Raw genomic sequence first — 19,587 nt, 5'->3', positions numbered from 1 at the left:
CGTATATATGTCTGAAATAAGAATATATCGCACCTTTAGATTTCCGTGGCGCAAGTGCAAAAAATCCATAATATTTTAAAAGTGGCAAACTATCGAATGCAACATCGACTCGTTAATTACACGATATGTAGTTATGTCTGTGATTTTCTCAAAAACTGCTGATCAGATTTGCATGAGGGTTTCCTTATACCTTTTTAAATCAGCCCTTCACTGATAATGACGCTATGTACATTGTCGCAGCACTACGCGAACCTGGCGCTGCAGCACTGGGCGGCGCGGCGCGAGCCGCGCGAGCGCGACGCGCGCGACCGCCCCGTCGTGCTGCGCAGGCGCCGCGAGCGACTCAAGTCGCACGCCAACTGGCCGCTCTTCTACTACCAGTTCCACAGGGACCATGCGCTGCCCAACCTCATATGGAACCATACGGTTTGTATAGCTTTGTACTTGACTTTTACTTTGCCCTGTGAATAAAAATGAAATCGATAAAAAATATGGGAGTATTTGTTATTACGCCAACTTGCGTACTGAATACCGGTTTATGTTGTTAAACCCTACAATAATAATTGTTTCTGCAATATTTTAAATATCTGAGCAAATAACAACAAACTCAAACAAAAAAGTACAAATGCAACTTTTCTCGACCATTGAGCTTTCCAGTAATTGGTACTTTTCACAGAATAGTAAAAAGAGATGGCATGAATAAAAGTTGTAAAATTTTTCTAAAAAAAAATACGGTACAAAAACACACCATGATTTAATTTTTAAGACATACATTTCTTCCTTACTATAGACCCGTGAAGAACTCCGCGTGGCCCTCGAGAACGAGATCCGAGCGTTTACGATGGACCGCGAGGTGGCGGGCGGAGTGCTGACGTCATGGAACCACGCCGAACTCGAGCTGCACTACCAGTGTCTGCAGCACGAGGTCAAGATCGGCGACTACTACCTCAGGATACTGCTAGAGCAACGGGACAATGACGATAGCCCTATCAGGAAGAGGTTAGAATGGATGTTAACATACGTATTTTTAATTAACATTGTTAAAATAGTTTGAATGTATCTGTTATCTCTAATTAGATTTGTTACAAATTTAGTAAAGATAACCCCGAATATTTCAATAAAAGAATATAAATTTATCGTATTCATATATGTCCACCTTTATTGTGGTACTAGCTATTACATAAACAAAAAATAATAATTATAAAAAAAGGATTGATTAGTACTTTACTCAATTAAAAATGGATTTTTTACAATCGATACAAATCGATTATTTCCAGCTACGAGTTCTTCAACGACCTGTACCACCGATTCCTGTCGACTCCAAAGGTGGAGATGAAGTGCATGTGCCTACAAGCGATGAGCATCGTGTATGGTCGGTACTTCGAGGACATCGGGCCCTTCGCAGACACCAAGTATATCGTGCAGATGTTGGACAGGGTCAGTATCGATTATCGATGTTTGTGACGCCTTGGTTTACTTATTATTACATGCACTAATGGTAAGAGCAGTACTACAATCGGTCATCGACTACCGACAGATTATGAGGCCCCAGTTGAATAAATTATGAAAACTATAATTAGTATATTATGTTTTAGTACGGTCTACTTTGACAACAGATAAAATAATCCATTATTTTTCGTATCAAGTTGCCACGCTAAATAATTCGTAGGCTATTTAATGTACTCAGTATGTTTCTTAGTTATTATTATGTTTGTAATTTTGCAGACATGTGATAGAGCGGAAAGAGACAGGCTGGTACAGTTCCTATCGAAATTAATACTGCACAGAAGAAACGTTAGCGAAATATTAGAATGGAACGGTATTAGGTATGTATGGTAGATGTTTCATCTAAATGTTATTTTATCTTACACTGTGTAAAATCGATCGATAACATTGGTAAAGTATCTACACAACAAGATTGAAATGCCCTAAAAGGCATGGTTATTTTAAATAAAAAAAAAATGTGACTGTCGATAATGTCGATAACGAAAATTATATCGACATTTTAATCGATTAATTTCGTGTCCTTTATCTAAAACTATTTTTTTACATTATTATATTTTCTGTTTCGTTTTAGAATATTAGTAGATCTCATGACACTAGCTCATCTACATACATCGCGAGCGCTAGTGCCCACTCAGAGTAACGTCATCGAAGGGCCTGCGCAGACCGGCGGCGGCGACAGGGAGTGGTACTACAACCTCGAACAGGGAGATAAAGTTCAGAGGAAGGGACCTGTTAGTTTTCAACAGGTAAATAATAATTAGTTTGTTTTATCGGTAGAGCGATGGTGTAATAATATCGTCTATTGTAATGTAAATTATATTGTTTTCAGTAAACAATGATTTATATAAATGGGTTTATTGAGTTACACAGAATTGATTGCAGAGATTGTGTAGAACGTATTTTATTTATATAAACGAACCATATTTGCTAAGGTAGAAAACAAATATCGATATTCTTTTTTTATGATAAAATTATGTATTATATTATGGCTATAATTCACGTATAATTTCATTGCCTATCGCATCATTAGATACACTTGCAGAATTCGTTTTACTGTCGATAACAAACATCGATAAATTCCAACACGCTTAACTTTCCAGCTGAAAGAGCTGTACAAGTCCGGCGAGATCAACAACAAGACGAAGTGTTGGGCGAACAGCATGGAGGGGTGGCGCGCCGTGGGCAGCATCCCGCAGCTGAAGTGGACGCTGGTGGCGCGCGGCGCCGCCGTGCTCGACGAGCGCGAGCGCCGCCACCGTGCTCGACCTGCTCGTCACCTGCGCCAGATACTACCCCAGCAGGTAAACTAAAAGAGCTGTACCAGTCCGGCGAGATCAACAACAAGACGAAGTGTTGGGCGAACAGCATGGAGGGGTGGCGCGCCGTGGGCAGCATCCCGCAGCTGAAGTGGACGCTGGTGCCGCGCGTGCGCCGACGACGAGCGCGCTCGCCGCCACCGTGCTCGACCTGCTCGTCACCTGCGCCAGATACTACCCCAGCAGGTAAACTAAAAGAGCTGTACCAGTCCGGCGAGATCAACAACAAGACGAAGTGTTGGGCGAACAGCATGGAGGGGTGGCGCGCCGTGGGCAGCATCCCGCAGCTGAAGTGGACGCTGGTGGCGCGCGGCGCCGCCGTGCTCGACGAGAGCGCGCTCGCCGCCACCGTGCTCGACCTGCTCGTCACCTGCGCCAGATACTACCCCAGCAGGTAAACTAAAAGAGCTGTACCAGTCCGGCGAGATCAACAACAAGACGAAGTGTTGGGCGAACAGCATGGAGGGGTGGCGCGCCGTGGGCAGCATCCCGCAGCTGAAGTGGACGCTGGTGGCGCGCGGCGCCGCCGTGCTCGACGAGAGCGCGCTCGCCGCCACCGTGCTCGACCTGCTCGTCACCTGCGCCAGATACTACCCCAGCAGGTAAACTAAAAGAGCTGTACCAGTCCGGCGAGATCAACAACAAGACGAAGTGTTGGGCGAACAGCATGGAGGGGTGGCGCGCCGTGGGCAGCATCCCGCAGCTGAAGTGGACGCTGGTGGCGCGCGGCGCCGCCGTGCTCGACGAGAGCGCGCTCGCCGCCACCGTGCTCGACCTGCTCGTCACCTGCGCCAGATACTACCCCAGCAGGTAAACTAAAAGAGCTGTACCAGTCCGGCGAGATCAACAACAAGACGAAGTGTTGGGCGAACAGCATGGAGGGTGGCGCGCCGTGGGCAGCATCCCGCAGCTGAAGTGGACGCTGGTGGCGCGCGGCGCCGCCGTGCTCGACGAGAGCGCGCTCGCCGCCACCGTGCTCGACCTGCTCGTCACCTGCGCCAGATACTACCCCAGCAGGTAAACTAAAAGAGCTGTACCAGTCCGGCGAGATCAACAACAAGACGAAGTGTTGGGCGAACAGCATGGAGGGGTGGCGCGCCGTGGGCAGCATCCCGCAGCTGAAGTGGACGCTGGTGGCGCGCGGCGCCGCCGTGCTCGACGAGAGCGCGCTCGCCGCCACCGTGCTCGACCTGCTCGTCACCTGCGCCAGATACTACCCCAGCAGGTAAACTAAAAGAGCTGTACCAGTCCGGCGAGATCAACAACAAGACGAAGTGTTGGGCGAACAGCATGGAGGGGTGGCGCGCCGTGGGCAGCATCCCGCAGCTGAAGTGGACGCTGGTGGCGCGCGGCGCCGCCGTGCTCGACGAGAGCGCGCTCGCCGCCACCGTGCTCGACCTGCTCGTCACCTGCGCCAGATACTACCCCAGCAGGTAAACTAAAAGAGCTGTACCAGTCCGGCGAGATCAACAACAAGACGAAGTGTTGGGCGAACAGCATGGAGGGGTGGCGCGCCGTGGGCAGCATCCCGCAGCTGAAGTGGACGCTGGTGGCGCGCGGCGCCGCCGTGCTCGACGAGAGCGCGCTCGCCGCCACCGTGCTCGACCTGCTCGTCACCTGCGCCAGATACTACCCCAGCAGGTAAACTAAAAGAGCTGTACCAGTCCGGCGAGATCAACAACAAGACGAAGTGTTGGGCGAACAGCATGGAGGGGTGGCGCGCCGTGGGCAGCATCCCGCAGCTGAAGTGGACGCTGGTGGCGCGCGGCGCCGCCGTGCTCGACGAGAGCGCGCTCGCCGCCACCGTGCTCGACCTGCTCGTCACCTGCGCCAGATACTACCCCAGCAGGTAAACTAAAAGAGCTGTACCAGTCCGGCGAGATCAACAACAAGACGAAGTGTTGGGCGAACAGCATGGAGGGGTGGCGCGCCGTGGGCAGCATCCCGCAGCTGAAGTGGACGCTGGTGGCGCGCGGCGCCGCCGTGCTCGACGAGAGCGCGCTCGCCGCCACCGTGCTCGACCTGCTCGTCACCTGCGCCAGATACTACCCCAGCAGGTAAACTAAAAGAGCTGTACCAGTCCGGCGAGATCAACAACAAGACGAAGTGTTGGGCGAACAGCATGGAGGGGTGGCGCGCCGTGGGCAGCATCCCGCAGCTGAAGTGGACGCTGGTGGCGCGCGGCGCCGCCGTGCTCGACGAGAGCGCGCTCGCCGCCACCGTGCTCGACCTGCTCGTCACCTGCGCCAGATACTACCCCAGCAGGTAAACCATACTATGTATAATAACCATATAGCGGCGTAAAGTTTGTCGCCGCTGTAGAGGAACAGGTGGCTACATTCCTCTATGGAAGGGGAAGATTTCCAGTCAGGCAGATGTTGCGCCGGCCGCGGCCCCTCCGACGGTTCTTATTCGGAGGTGGTGTATATGCAAAGCGTCGCTCAAATTCTGCCATCATACTCCAGGATCGTTTATCGTCATCTTGCGTGATTACTATGCGATAATTCACTATAGTTGTGTCAATACCACATAGGTCTTCTCGTAGTTCCATTGATATTGACGAGATGGCGGTGAGTATACTAACTGCCTCAACTAGCAAACAACTTGGGCGTGGAGAAATTTTTTGAGTGTAAGTGTACATTCCTCACAATGCGGTTTTGTACTCAAGTTAATTGCCGGCTAGTGATACTGTAAGGAACACATTAGATGCGACTAGCACTTAAATACTTATCGATGGTAACTATTATATCTATCTCTGATAGAAATAGTGATCTCTATCTCATGATAGTCGATTGTATCTACAAAAGAACATCCAAGTATTTAGTGCTAGTATCTTCTATCTTCTTGCAGTGTTAGTATCTTCTAAGTTCACACAATAATAACCAACCATGTATGTGAAATTCATATTTAATATTTATAGGCGTGGTAGTTGTTAAATTATTCGTCTGGATATAGATAGATTGTTTCAAGTATTTATTTTTTTAACAGGGACCAAGAAGACGCTGTGATCAGACCACTGCCGAAACTAAAGCGGTTGTTGTCAGAACCTACTTGTTTAGCGCACGTAGTTCAGTTGTTGTTGACATTCGATCCAATACTTGTTGAAAAAGTAAGTTAACCCCGATTACAACTTCAGATGTAAAAGATATTTATATAGACATTTCTATTAAATTTATTTAAAACCCTTAAATGTTATTATATTTTCCAGAACTAATTTTTTAAATATAATTTATCGATACATCGATTTTTTTTCTTATCGATACATCGAATTTTGTCCTTTTTTAACTGTTGATATTGTACTTTAAAGGTTCCTTATTAAATCTTTTTTATTCCAAATTTTGTAGGTCGCAACTCTATTGTACGAGGTGATGCAGGACAACCCGGAAATATCAAAACTGTACCTGACAGGCGTGTTCTACTTCATGTTGTTATATACTGGATCCAACTTACTACCCATCGCCAGGTTCTTGCGTCTCACGCATATGAAACAAGCCTTTAGAGCGGATCAAGTAAGTCCACAATGTTGACTATAATTTTATATCGATATAAAAATTTATTAAAATGTTTTCATAATCGATAAACATTATTTTTGTCTATAAAACGTGTTCGTTGACTTATCGATATTGTTATATATTTCAGACTAGTTCGGATATAATGCAGCGGTCTATACTAGGCCAATTGCTTCCTGAAGCGATGGTGTGCTACTTAGAAAACCATGGTGCTGAAAAATTTGCGCAAATATTCCTTGGCGAGTGGGACACGCCAGAGGCTATCTGGAATTCAGAAATGAGGTACTACAGGGATAACGATAATTGATATTTCGTACTCTTAATAAATATTGACCTGTTTCAAAATTGTTAATTTTTGCCTGTCGTCGGAAAACTAATTTTTGTATACGACCTTTTTTTTGAAGTTGCTATAAAATTGAGCTTATTAAAGATAGGTAAAAAATGAAACCTAAAGCATGAAAAAAAGGAAAAAAACTAAAAGGTTACAAACAGAAATTGGTTGTTTGACGATTCCCACAAATAAGCAATTTTAGAATGGGTCATTATTTTATTAAGAGTGCGATTTCAGCTATCGACTTTTATGTTAATGTTTTAAATGTCATTGCAAATCATACATACATAATGTAATATTTGAGTGTTCATGAACTAAGTCAATAGTTGGTAAGAATTGTTCAATATCACTGCTACAATTTTGATGAATTATTCGGCTAAATAAAAAAAAAGATATGCTAACGCTTGAGTCTGCCGGCCAGACGCACGCTGATGATGAAGGTGTCGGCGCACATCGGCGAGTTCTCGCCGCGCCTGCGCGCGCACGTGGCGGCGCGCTACCCGTACCTCGCCGTGCCCGCCGTGCGCTACCCGCAGCTCGACGCAGAGCTCTTCTGCAACGTCTTCTACCTGCGACACCTGTGCGACACCGACAAGTTCCCGGACTGGCCGATACCTGATCCGGTAAATAAGATTTTTTTACGCTATGTGACTATTTATTGTTTAATAGTTGAGCTGGGAATGAATACCATGCTTTATAACAGGTTTATAACTGCTATCCATTGCGCACTTGTTATAATAGAAAATTCTACGGTCGATGTCTTCTATTTTTAATTAGTTTTAATGCAAGATTTAGTAGGATTTATTTATAAAAATGGGTGGTATAAAATCGATAAACATGTATAATTGCGAATCTATCGATTGTCCAATATAGCGACAACTAACTACAGACTAACTTACATTTTTTTCCTATAGGTTGGTCTATTAAAAGACGTCCTCGAAGCGTGGCGTCGCGAGGTGGAGAAGAAGCCCGCGTCGATGACGGCGGGCGAGGCGTACGCGGCGCTCGGGCTCGGCGACGGCGCGCACGACGAGGCCGCCGTGCGCAAGGCCTACTACCGCCTCGCGCAGCAGTACCACCCCGACAAGAACCCTGAGGGCCGAGTGAGTCAATATTGTTAAAGCATAAGATCTATGTGTAATGTTTATTAGATTGATGTTATCTGGCATATAAAATAAATCGATAAATGTTATCGATTTTATCGACTCATAATGTTAAAAATGTTTTTTGAGAAATCAACGCTAAATATGTATTTTTCAACGGTAATGTAAAATATTCTGAATATTTACACAGTGTTTGTTTACAGGAACGATTCGAGGCCGTGAACCAGGCGTACGAGTTTCTGTGTAGCAGAAATGTATGGACCGGAGATGGTCCCAATACAAATAACATTGTTCTCATACTGCGGACACAGACTATTCTATTCCAACGGTATTCCGAGGGTAAGTAATATACTACGAGATTGAGGACAAAGCTAAAAGACACGTTTTAATCCGGTATAGAATGTTAGTATCAGAATACGGACGTCTACTATCTGCCAGGTCTATTTTAATGTTTACATTAGTTATGTTTAAAAAAAAAATACAGTTTTTTAAAGTATGTGTATGTGTGTAGTGTTGTCTGCGTACAAGTACGCGGGCTACCCGCAGCTGCTGAGTACCGCACGACTAGAGGCGGAGGCGGAGCAGTTGTTCGGCACGCGCGACGCCCTGCTCCCCGCCGCATGCGAGCTTGCGCACGCGACTGTGGCGTGCTCCTCCCTGAACGCGGAGGAGTTGCGGCGGCAGGGCGGGCTGCGCGTGCTGGCGGACGCTCTGGCGCGCTGCACGCCGGTACTGGCGGCCGCGACGCGCGCGAGTGACGTGGCGCCCGCCGTGTGCGCGCACTGTGCGCGGTGCATCGCCGTCGCCGCAGCGTTCCCCGCGTGCCGCGCCGTCTGCGCCGACATGCCGCAGCTCTGTGCGGATATCGTGCCACTTCTCAAGAAACCTGTGAGTGTCTTGTTGCTAAAACAGCTTTCGTATGTATAAACTCACATCTGTATTCTTTTTAGAAAGTGCTTGTTATTTTCAACACTATTGCAACATCTACATTAATTTAAAAAAAATACACGTTTTAAATTTAAGTTAGAATTATATATTTTTTTATTTTATTTAACAATATAACAAGTGTTCAATATTTTGTCGGTGTGTCGCGACAGAAGCTGGGCGACACTGCATGCGCAGGCGCGGAGGCGGTGGCGGCGCTGTGCGCGGAGCCGCGGTGCCGCGTGCAGCTGGCGCGCGCGGCGGTGCTGCCGGCGCTGCTGCCCGCCGTGCTGCACTACGACTACACGCTCGCAGAGTCCGGCGTCGACTCGGACGCTAAGGCTAACAAACAGGTACATCACACTTACATTATCGATATAACGTACATATTTTGTTTATTATCAGGTACAGCAATGAGAAAATGGCAAAGTATTGTACACAGTGTGTAAAATGCTGTGCATTCTAAGGAAAACTCTCTACTCCGCTGGTCGAGTGTAAGACATTGCACCTTTAAAGCAAATTGCATTTAAATAGAGTCCCTCTAAAGTATACAGTCACGAATGTTGAATCTAAGTTTATCGATACACACTTTCGCAGGAGATAGCGAACCAGCTAGCCAAGAAGTGCGTGCAAGCGTTGGCGGCTATATACGGGCCTCACTCGGAGCCGTCGCCCGACGACGACAGAATACGGAACGCACTCCACACGCTGCTCACCCCGTACTTGTGTGGAAGGCTCGCCGAACCTGATCAGCATGAGGTAATGTTTTATTTTATTTATTGAAGGACCTCGATCGATTTTTACAATTAACTGTGTGATGTGCTTCTTCAATTATAGGAGACCACAGCATGTAAATTTATGTTCTATTAAGATATAATTCTTATGCCGATGTAAAGTTTGGAGTCCACAAGCAATAGTGTTATAAAATTCGACTAATTTTTGTATCGATATTTCGAAATTAATTTTAAGTGCGTACAGTATTATTTTATGTTTTCATAAGATAGATGGTCTAACAATATTAAACATTTTCACGCATTTTTCATGTATTAATGTTTTTGAAATTGTATCGTCAACAACATTTTCTAATTCTCCCGTAACTCAGCTTTAGGGCTCAAACACATATCGATATTTGTTAATTTCAGCTTCTAAAAACTCTCACATCCAACTGGCGAACGCCATACCTAGTATGGGACAATAGTACTCGTGCGGAACTACGCGACGTGTTACACAACGCCAAGAGTGGCTACGAAGATGATGGACCGCTAGTGGAACCGTTCACTTACTCAGCGCACGAAGGATTACTTACAGTCGGTGGAGTCTATCTGCAGATTTACAACGAACAACCCGAGTTCTCTATTGAGGTAAGATCGATATTTATTATCGAGATATTTGGAGATGGATTACGTTCGAGATTTTTGATATTTGGGATGGGTTTGATGATTGTGCTGGAAAAATTATCGTAATTATGTTGTCGATAAATTGGTGTTCGGAATTTGGTTATAATCGACCTTTTGATTTATTTGTGTAAGCTGCGGAATAGTTGCGATTTACAATCACTAGAATGTCGTTTATGTATTAGCTTTAGGGCTTATTTTTTAAACCCAATTTAATATACCAAATGTTCTAATATACTTGTATGTTTGTAGAATCCTCACCAGTTCATACTTGATTTGCTCACTTTCATCCAAGAGCAAACGAAATCTGACATGACGGACGAAGTAGTGGAACACATCACGCTGGCTTTGACGTCGTTAGCGAATGTTATTATTAAAAATCCAGGTAAGCTGGTTTTATTGATATATATAAGCAATAACTTTATGACTATCAAAATCGATTATGAGATTGTGTAGAGTTTTAAATACCATTCAGGTTCAGTTGGTTTAATAAATTGTGATTACATGTTTGCATTAAATTTCTATTTTGAATATTAGAGCTATTTTATAGATTCATAAAGCTACCTTAAAGGTTTGCTATATTAATGTTATCTGAAAAGGCGATTGATATATGTCAACGACGTATGTACTGACATATATCGATTTCTTACAAGATATATATACTCTCTAGCTGATAGCTGTTGTAGTAAGTGCTTAATGTTTATCCCCAGGCGCGGAGATACAATGCATAGGCCAGTTCGGCGTAATTTTCGGTCTCATGGGCGCGTCGGCGCACCCGGCGCTGCAAGCCGCGGCCGTGCAGGTGGCGGGCGCGGCGGCGCGCAGCCGCGAGTGCGTGGAGGACGTGGCGGCGAGCGCGGTGCTGGGCCCGCTGCTGGCGCTGCTGCCCGCGCGCCCGCCGCGCCCGCACGCGCTCGCCGCGCTCTCCGCGCTGCTCGCCAACACGGCCGTCGTCAAGGAGGCGCTTGCTAAAGGTCACTCATAGGACAACATCGTTATTACGCGCCGTTCAAGTATTACGTAAAACTATTTAGAGGGGAGGGGGTCGTGTAAAACGTTACGATGCGTTACAGGCGCGGGAAGGGGGGGGGGTTCGAACAACGCGTTATGTAACATTGTCTTTTTTTTATTTAAAAACAATAGAAAAGGTATTTTAGCGATTTTCCGGTACTTTGCGTAATATGATTATGAATATTAGAAAAAAATTTACACTTTAGAGATACATAACTTTTTGAAGGGAGGTGGGGGCCTAGAGGAAAACGTTACGGCGCGTTACATGGCGGGGTGGGGGGACATAAATCTTCAAAAATTGCGTTACGTAATACTTGAACAGCCCCTTATCTATACTATATTTCTTTTACATCAAAATATTTTTCAGTTTAGATTTATACTGTTTAGTTTATTTAAAGCAATCAAATATTGCTATTTTGGTAAAAATATTTAGTTATTATTTCTTTTTTAGCTGGTTACAATATTTAAAAGGACAATGACGTATATGGATATAGATCATAATATTATAAAGGTTATATGACTTCCGACATCAGGTTTTAAAGTTTCTTTGTCCATTTGCAGGTGCTGTGATATATTTGTTAGATTTATTTTGCAATAGCAAAGTGCCAGAGATAAGAGAAACGGCTGTCGAATTGTTAGCGCGAATGATGGCCGACAAACTACACGGACCTAAGGTAAGTTGTTAATTCGTTCTCAAAAGGTGGTACATTTTAGAATATTGATATAGATGACTACTATCAGTTTATATGAAGAAAAAAATATATTCACTTCATTGTGACTATGATACTTATGAGTTATGACAATCAAATTATTCATAGTAGTCTTTTTTCCTTTAACATTAAAAATACATATTTTCATTTGGTAATAATATCACACAGACAAAACCGCAAGAGATCTTAGCGGTATTTTTGCAATTTTTATTACCTCTATATCCAAATTTCTTCGACATATTAGCTACACAAACATATCCTTGAAATCCATGTGTATACTGCGTGGTCGGCAGGTGCGCCTGACGATCGCGCGCTACCTGCCGCTGGTGTTCGCGGAGGCGATGCGCGAGGGCTCGGCGGCGGCCGCGCTGCACATGTTCGACGCCGCGCACGAGCACCCCGAGCTCGTGTGGAGCGACGAGGCGCGCCACCGGCTCGCCTCACACCTCGCGCAGCTCCGGGACAGGTACAGCTCTACATTTACTATTTGAATGATATCGATTAATAGGTTCGAGGACAGCGTTATAAGTAGATATCAAATTGGTAGATCGATATGGAGTCGATGTAATTTGTTGGTCAAAAAAATAGGGACTTAAAACCATAATTGTAATGACGTTAATCGATATCTGCAAGTCGATTGTGACACCTTTGCCACAATCGACTTTTGATTCGATCGATTTTTTTCTACGTGGTTCGTACCAATCAGAACTAAAATCGATTAAAACTCTAGCTTTTTATATAGGAATGGTTTATTTTGGGATCGCTTAAGAGTTAGCAGTCTAGATATTTTATTTATTTTGATTAGACTTATTAATTAATATTGTTTTTGTAGACACCAAACAACTCAAGCGCGGGACCCGAACGCTATATTCGAGGACCGCGAGGCGAACGAGCGCGCTAGCGGTGAAGTGGCGTGGGCGCCGCCCGGCGAGGTGGTCGTGGGCGGAGTCTATCTCAACCTGTACCTGCAGAACCCGCACTGGAACCTGCGCAGCCCCAAGCGGTTCCTGCAGGATCTGCTCACGGAGACAGTATCTGCGCTGCCTAAAGACGCTACTGAGGTATTTTTTTTATTATTTTCTCTATAGACTTTATAGTAATAGTTTTTCCTGACTAAATTTTGTTATTTGGTCGACTTTCTTATAACTAGTCCTGCTATTAACTTTTTGTCGATATCTTCATCGTTGTCATTGATTTATTTTGTTACAGATGAATAGATCTCAAGGGGAATTTTTACTTGCTAAAATTTATCCATAGTGGATTTAATTTATAAGGCGACTATTCAATTATTTAATCGATAAAATATAGCAATATATTGAGTTTTCACTAGCAAAGTTTTAAAGAATATGGTTGTGTACAGGGAAGTCGCGGCTGGACATGCGCAGCGGCGCTGGCGGTGCTGCTGCGGTCGCGGCCGGCGCTGTGCGAGGCGTGCGCGGCGCTGGGCGAGCTGCCGCGCCTCACGCGCCTGCTGCCCACCTACCCCGTGAATATCGTGCCCGTGCTCGCCGCCATCGCTGATAATCAGGTTACTATCGACATATTGCGGAACGATATCGATACTAATATATGTATCGTTAATATCGACATATTGCGGGACGATATCGATACATATATATGTATCGATAGTTTTTATAATTAATCTTCCTTGTAAATTTATGATTACCACAATTTTTTTATAAGTCATTCTCGATGTTTTTTAAATATATAGTGTTTCTAACGTGTGAAAATTTCAAAATGCTTCGCTTCGACTAATGGAATTTAATGATTTCAACGAAGTTTGTAAAAAAAGCAAACGTATCAATACTTACGATTTAAAAAACGATTTTTTAAATATCGATATTTTCAGTTTAACATTTAAATTAATTATTCGTTAACAGGCGTGCATAATGGCATTATCACAAACGGATGTGATGTCTGGTCTCAAGACTGCCGTTAAGACTTGCCAGGAGATCATCGGATGCGCGAGTGAGACTCTGTCATCCATATTCAACAGTAGCGTCAACACCGACCGACTAGTATTACAGGTAAGTTTTGGATATATTATCAATCCTATAGAACTAGTTTTTGATATGAAAAGAACTTGCTGTATAGAAGTTTGAGTAAAGTCGATACATTCGTTAAAAATAATGATTCTTGATTTACTTAATTTTGCATCTACGATATTTTTTGTGTAGCGGTTCCTGCGGTGGCGCGTCAGTGGTTACACGCCTAATGCTCTCTTGTTCCATTGTTAATCCATAGTATTCTTGTATGTTTCGAGACGACATGTATTTTTGAGCGGAGCGGTATTTAGTTAATACATAACTAACTTTGTAGATAAGAACAGAAAGTCGATATTGGTTTGCCCGACAGGTGCAACGTTTAGCCGAATACGCTAAGTGTTGTGGTAGTATAATGTTGCCGTGTTGTGCAGGCGCTGGAGTCGGAGCTGGTGGGCGAGCTGGTGGGCCTGCTGGAGCGCGGCGTGGAGGCGGGCGCGGCGGCGCGGCTGGTGTGCGCGCTGAAGGCGATGGCGCGGTGCGCGGCGCACGGCGAGCGCGTGCGCGCCGTGCTCGCGCGCAGCCCCGTGTGGGACCAGTACGCCGTGCAGCGGCACGACCTCTTCATCACCGCGCCCGCGCACCACCACTCCATCGCCGGTCAGACACCAACAACTACTACCCATCAGCATAAACCTAAATTTATCACTTATCTCAATGCGCTAACTGCCATTTTCAATGAATGATCCCAATTCATTTTTTTTTATCTATTGCGGAAATTAGTCAATCAAACGGAGGTTTTTTTTTGACATGCTAATAAATTATTTATTTTGTTTGGTTTCAACATTGAAATAAAACTAATAAATATAAATCACCACACCGATAATTCAGTTCAATATGAGTGATGAAATGTTGCATCACCCGATCTAATTGAAATCTGTTTCCTTTACAGCAACACCTCACACTGCGGGCTACCTCACCGCACCGCCAGCGAACATTCCCGCTCAACCGCCGCCGATCGACTGACCGAGCCGCCACGTGCCTACACATCCGCTGCAAGTATAGTAACAGCTCTCTACCCTCACGCTTTAGCTGGTGGTAGGATATATTTTATATCCGCCCGGATAGCGACCACCGTACACAAGGTGTTAAAACCCGCTGTAGTAGCACACGTAAGTGTATCGCGTTTCGGGATCAGCCTGTGTATATCCGGTTGCAACAGGCCGGCATAATTATGTCGACTGTCGAGGGGTAATCATCTCTCGTCAGTCGATATTCTATTGGACCCCACTGCACTTACCATTAGGTGCAGTGGGGTCACTTTGCCGTGCACGTAAATAACGCTAATATCGACTTATAATATCTGGTAAACATCTTGCCAACACTACCGCGTGGTGGGGGATTTTGTTTAAGTAAGTGCAGGTACACTTCTCGGTGCAACACCACGTAGTTGTGTGTTCTAGTTGTTTGTCGGCTATTACCACCGACTTCAATGAACGCTACCAGTGGGAATAAACCAATCAGAATAGTTCGTTTGATATGCTTACGAATGACTTATTTTCATTGGTGTATTATTTCCATTGTCCGCAGTTAGAGATTGAAATCGGTTATACACATCGAGCTGATGTAGTTATTTATGTCGGTGAAAATATATCTCAATATTTTTTTGATGTTGCGTTTAAAATATCGATAACATTAGAGGGCTAATTAGGGCATACAAGAACCTAAAATTAATAGATCATGTTGTAAATAATGTAGATGATAATTATGGCATATGCTTTGTTCGACATTTTAATTGTTATTCGTAGTGTATACTACGTAATAATGTTACCACGCGTTATGATGCAAAAAGGCTTAATTTCCGTGCCTAATTATCTAGTTAATATAATCGGTTCATGTTATCCAGTTAACCAATTTGAACCGTATTTAGAATCCATTCATTTTATACGACAATATCTCGCTATAGAGTTAAGTATATTGGCGTTCTATTTGCAAATGATCAAAATTTTTGTGATTTGAAATATGCAAAATTATATTTTTTTGTAAAAATATGCTTTGGAGGAAAATCGATATTCGTACTAATAAATAATAATGCCATTCTTACTTCTCAGTAGCATTTCTTCATGCCTATCATGACTAATATCATTGTTACTATAAATAATAATAAAAAATATTGAATTATTGTTTAAGTCACAGCTTTTTTAAAATGCACTGTGAAAATATTATAGATGAAATTAATCGATACTGCAATACTGTTCTTTGTGTATTCTATATACTTGGCCACAATAGTTTTATAATTACCGCAATATGTACTGAATATATCGTAAGCAATAGCATGTACGTGTTTACCTCTATCGTGTTCAAATAATCGACGTTGTTATCGATAAATAGTGTCGTTTTAAACAAATAGTTCATGCACTTCCAGTTTGTTATGCAATATAGATCCTACGAAATTATTGTGAAATTTGAATGCGTTAATACGGTTTTTAATATTCGCAAAATAATCGATCATTTTTGGTTCAATGCTTTCTGTTATCGATAAAAAACGTTTGAAATTTGATAAAAATCGTCAGAACGACAGTGTTATATTTCTGCTTCTATATTCTGGATTTTTTTTATACATTTTCATATCGATAATTTAGGACCGTGTTCTGTCACATCCACTAAAAATATTGTAAAAATATCGTAAAAAATACTATTAGTATTGTCATCGAGCTGAAATCAATTTAATTTCTGTACTTATGTATAGACGTTTAATGTAAGATGAAATCAGCGAAGAAGTATCTCTTGTATACTAATGGAAAACAAGTATTTGTAATCGTAAAGTATTACGAGCCAAAGGTGATATCGAGTGCTAGGAGCCGAATTGAGTGCGTGATGAGAAATTATAAACATAGTGATGAATTGGTTTATCGATATAGTGTTGCGGTATTCGTGGGCTAATAAGGATATTCATAGACTGTGGTAACACTTATTGTCGTATGGTATGCTTGTTTGTTTATTGGAGAAACTTAATCTACTGTGTTTGGAAACGATATTCCAGTAGCTTTTACAACTCTCAAACATCAATACTCGGAATTCCAATTTGCTATCATGTTTTTACAAATTACTGTTAAAATAAAAATCTATATTATAATGGAAATTAAAATAATGTCGCATTAGATTGTTTTAAAAATGGAACGGAATATTCGTTTTACATTTTCTCATCATGTATGCATTGAAAGATTTTGTGGCATGATCTCTTCAGTATAATGAAAATACGCCATTCCTATTCATTGTTAGTTTACGTAAGGAATTATCTGAAATTCGCACTATTTAGACATTAGGATAAATCAGTTATTGTTTAATATGCTATTCTTAATAAATCGAAGTCTTGTTCAGATAAGATTTTAACGCAAGTTCATTGTTATAACTGCTTATTGACATGCGTTGTAAAAGTCACCATGTCAACACTATTTTAATCGGATGTAATAAAAAGGTTTTTATGTCTGTTGTCTGAACGAGATCTAACTTCGAGTGAATCGTCACCAGTAGATGAAATAATATGACGTGTAAAGAATGAAGTGAAACACTTCGCGTTTATTGAAATTGAAAACGTAAATATAGGTGTATACGTCTGGCATTTCACATCAATAAATTTTCACGATATCTCATTCGCTTTGTAGTGAAACAGACAATATAAAAAATAACAATAAGCGAGTTGAAACCTAGCTAGAAAGAGCTAGGTTAAGGCTAAGCTATCGATGATTGCGTCGATAAATTTATTTTGATGGTCAAAGGAATAGAATTTATAACTCACATAACATGTGATTTAATCATAAAAAACTTATTAAATATAAATGTTGTGTCCTCAGCCTGAGTAGTATTCGCACTTTTATAAAAGTATATAGTATGTCGCTATGTTTGTTTATCGACTATGCATTTTGAATTATTCGTGTGTTAGTTTTGAATTAAATCTTTTAAAATTCATTCTTTCTTAAAGTATGTCTATTATTATTCTTTCTTAAAGTGTAAAAGTTGCTAGCGTTTTGCGAAAAATTTCAATAAAGTAACCCAATTGCCGAATCGATACGGAAGTCGACCAATCAGATTAGTCTGTTTGACACCTTTATTATGATTGGTCTATTTTTAGTATCTGAAGTTAGGCATTTGATTGGTTATTAATCGTTCGTTACTCTTCTATTAACTACTTACTAAAAATATACATGCAATGCATACTCCTACTTAATTGGTTTTATAATAACAATTATTATATGAAAATATCGACATAGTCGATAAAATTAACATCTACTTGCAGTACATATAACACCACAAGGCTTTCTTGCCATCACTTATGTTTGTCTTGAGACTGAAAATATAGGAGACAAAATTATTGTATTTTTTTTTTCGATAAATCAAATTGCCTGATAATAACGGAACAGGTGAAATTATTCTAAATGAGATAATTTTATATGTGTAGAGCTTTTTTTACCTACTGTAAAATTAATTATAGATATTACGTGCGAGTTTTGTGTGATAATATATAAACGAATGTGGATTGTTGGTTTTAGTCATATCATAGAATTAAGCCATCTGACAGTAGTGTTGCACTGTCAATTATCGATATTTTAAATTTAGATATTTATCTCGGAAAATTATATGAAAGTTAGTGTGTGTTATTTATGTATTTGTTTTTTTAGTAATGAATAATATAATGTAATAATTTTTTTTGATCTTATTTTTAAACTACTTCTTCTATTACTTTGCTCAGAAAATATACTTGTTTGGCATTTGACAATGTAGATCTACTTTTATAATTTTTTGATATTGCAACATTACTGACTTTGAATGTTCTTATGTCTCGCTCATTAATAATCGAGTACGTCCTAATTGTAAAATGTAATCGGTATGAACGCGTGTACGTCACTTTACAGAGCTACAATCTACGTGACATCTGTTCATTTACTTATTAAATTTTGTTAAATTTGTACTACGTACAGAATATGTATGTCAATTTCTGAGTAATTAATTATTAATAGGTTGCCTCAAAATACTGCATCTTATGACCTTTTTCACTGACTGAGTAAACGCTAATGGTTGAATATAATAAAGAGTGACCAAATACAAACAATAACACAGATTCTTCTCGTCTTGTACGGATAATATTCAGTTGAAACAGGTCCTTAAACATTTGAAATGGGTATATATTTAAACTCTGCCTTTGATAGTGGAAAAAGAGGTGATGCTAAGGGCAACTAATACACACTCTAAATGTTGCCAGTCAGAAAATTAAAATTGAAATTTTATTAAAAAAATAAAATTAAGATTTTAATGTTTATGGCTTTCGAACACCGACGTCCCAGATACTGAATTGTAAAATTTTAAATATTCCAAATTACTCATTTATTATCATTAAACATTAAACAGCGCAGTCTATAAAATCTGTCTCATCGAGGCTTAAGTAAACAAATTTAAAAAACGTGGTGCTTCCAAAAGAATACGAATAAGTAATAATTAAGGAGAAAGTATTAAAATAAAGGAATGGACAGATAAGCCAGTGATATTATAATTTATACAAAGCTTTGTAAAGCGACATACACGTGCGAGATTGTGGCTGCGCGTGCGTCGGTCAACGTGATGTATGTATATTTTTATATTTAGATATAAGTTATGTTACTGTAATATATATAGAGGTTAATATAATATATGGATATGGGTGTGTTTTATTTTTATCCTAAATAAAAAAAAAGTTAATATGCAATTTTTTTTAAGTACCGTGGGTACTTAAAATAGTATAATTAAAGAATATGTATTAAAATTTT

At 41.5% G+C, this 19,587-nt stretch overlaps 1 protein-coding gene across 1 annotated transcript in view; it reads left to right on the top strand.

Annotated features, from left to right (window-relative positions):
* LOC115446493 (dnaJ homolog subfamily C member 13) overlaps positions 1-19,478 on the top strand; it is a 32,817-nt gene extending 13,339 nt beyond the window's left edge. The window contains exons 14-38 of the mRNA XM_037439155.1: positions 241-426; positions 791-999; positions 1,278-1,437; positions 1,726-1,826; positions 2,078-2,250; positions 3,012-3,216; positions 5,811-5,931; positions 6,167-6,331; positions 6,462-6,613; positions 7,084-7,285; positions 7,577-7,765; positions 7,969-8,104; positions 8,277-8,653; positions 8,863-9,042; positions 9,287-9,448; positions 9,832-10,050; positions 10,336-10,468; positions 10,794-11,057; positions 11,656-11,768; positions 12,098-12,270; positions 12,637-12,865; positions 13,165-13,332; positions 13,685-13,831; positions 14,221-14,446; positions 14,739-19,478. Of these exons, the coding sequence (XP_037295052.1) occupies positions 241-426; positions 791-999; positions 1,278-1,437; positions 1,726-1,826; positions 2,078-2,250; positions 3,012-3,216; positions 5,811-5,931; positions 6,167-6,331; positions 6,462-6,613; positions 7,084-7,285; positions 7,577-7,765; positions 7,969-8,104; positions 8,277-8,653; positions 8,863-9,042; positions 9,287-9,448; positions 9,832-10,050; positions 10,336-10,468; positions 10,794-11,057; positions 11,656-11,768; positions 12,098-12,270; positions 12,637-12,865; positions 13,165-13,332; positions 13,685-13,831; positions 14,221-14,446; positions 14,739-14,812 (4,464 nt within the window). The 3' untranslated portion in view covers positions 14,813-19,478. The remainder of the gene's footprint in view (positions 1-240; positions 427-790; positions 1,000-1,277; positions 1,438-1,725; positions 1,827-2,077; positions 2,251-3,011; positions 3,217-5,810; positions 5,932-6,166; positions 6,332-6,461; positions 6,614-7,083; positions 7,286-7,576; positions 7,766-7,968; positions 8,105-8,276; positions 8,654-8,862; positions 9,043-9,286; positions 9,449-9,831; positions 10,051-10,335; positions 10,469-10,793; positions 11,058-11,655; positions 11,769-12,097; positions 12,271-12,636; positions 12,866-13,164; positions 13,333-13,684; positions 13,832-14,220; positions 14,447-14,738) is intronic.
* Positions 19,479-19,587: the final 109 nt, after the last annotated feature.

This window comes from Manduca sexta, chromosome 16, assembly GCF_014839805.1.
Source record: "Manduca sexta isolate Smith_Timp_Sample1 chromosome 16, JHU_Msex_v1.0, whole genome shotgun sequence".
Taxonomy (NCBI): Eukaryota; Metazoa; Arthropoda; class Insecta; order Lepidoptera; family Sphingidae; genus Manduca; species Manduca sexta.
Note: the sequence above shows the minus strand (reverse complement) of the source record. Positions and strands in the feature narration are given on the sequence as shown.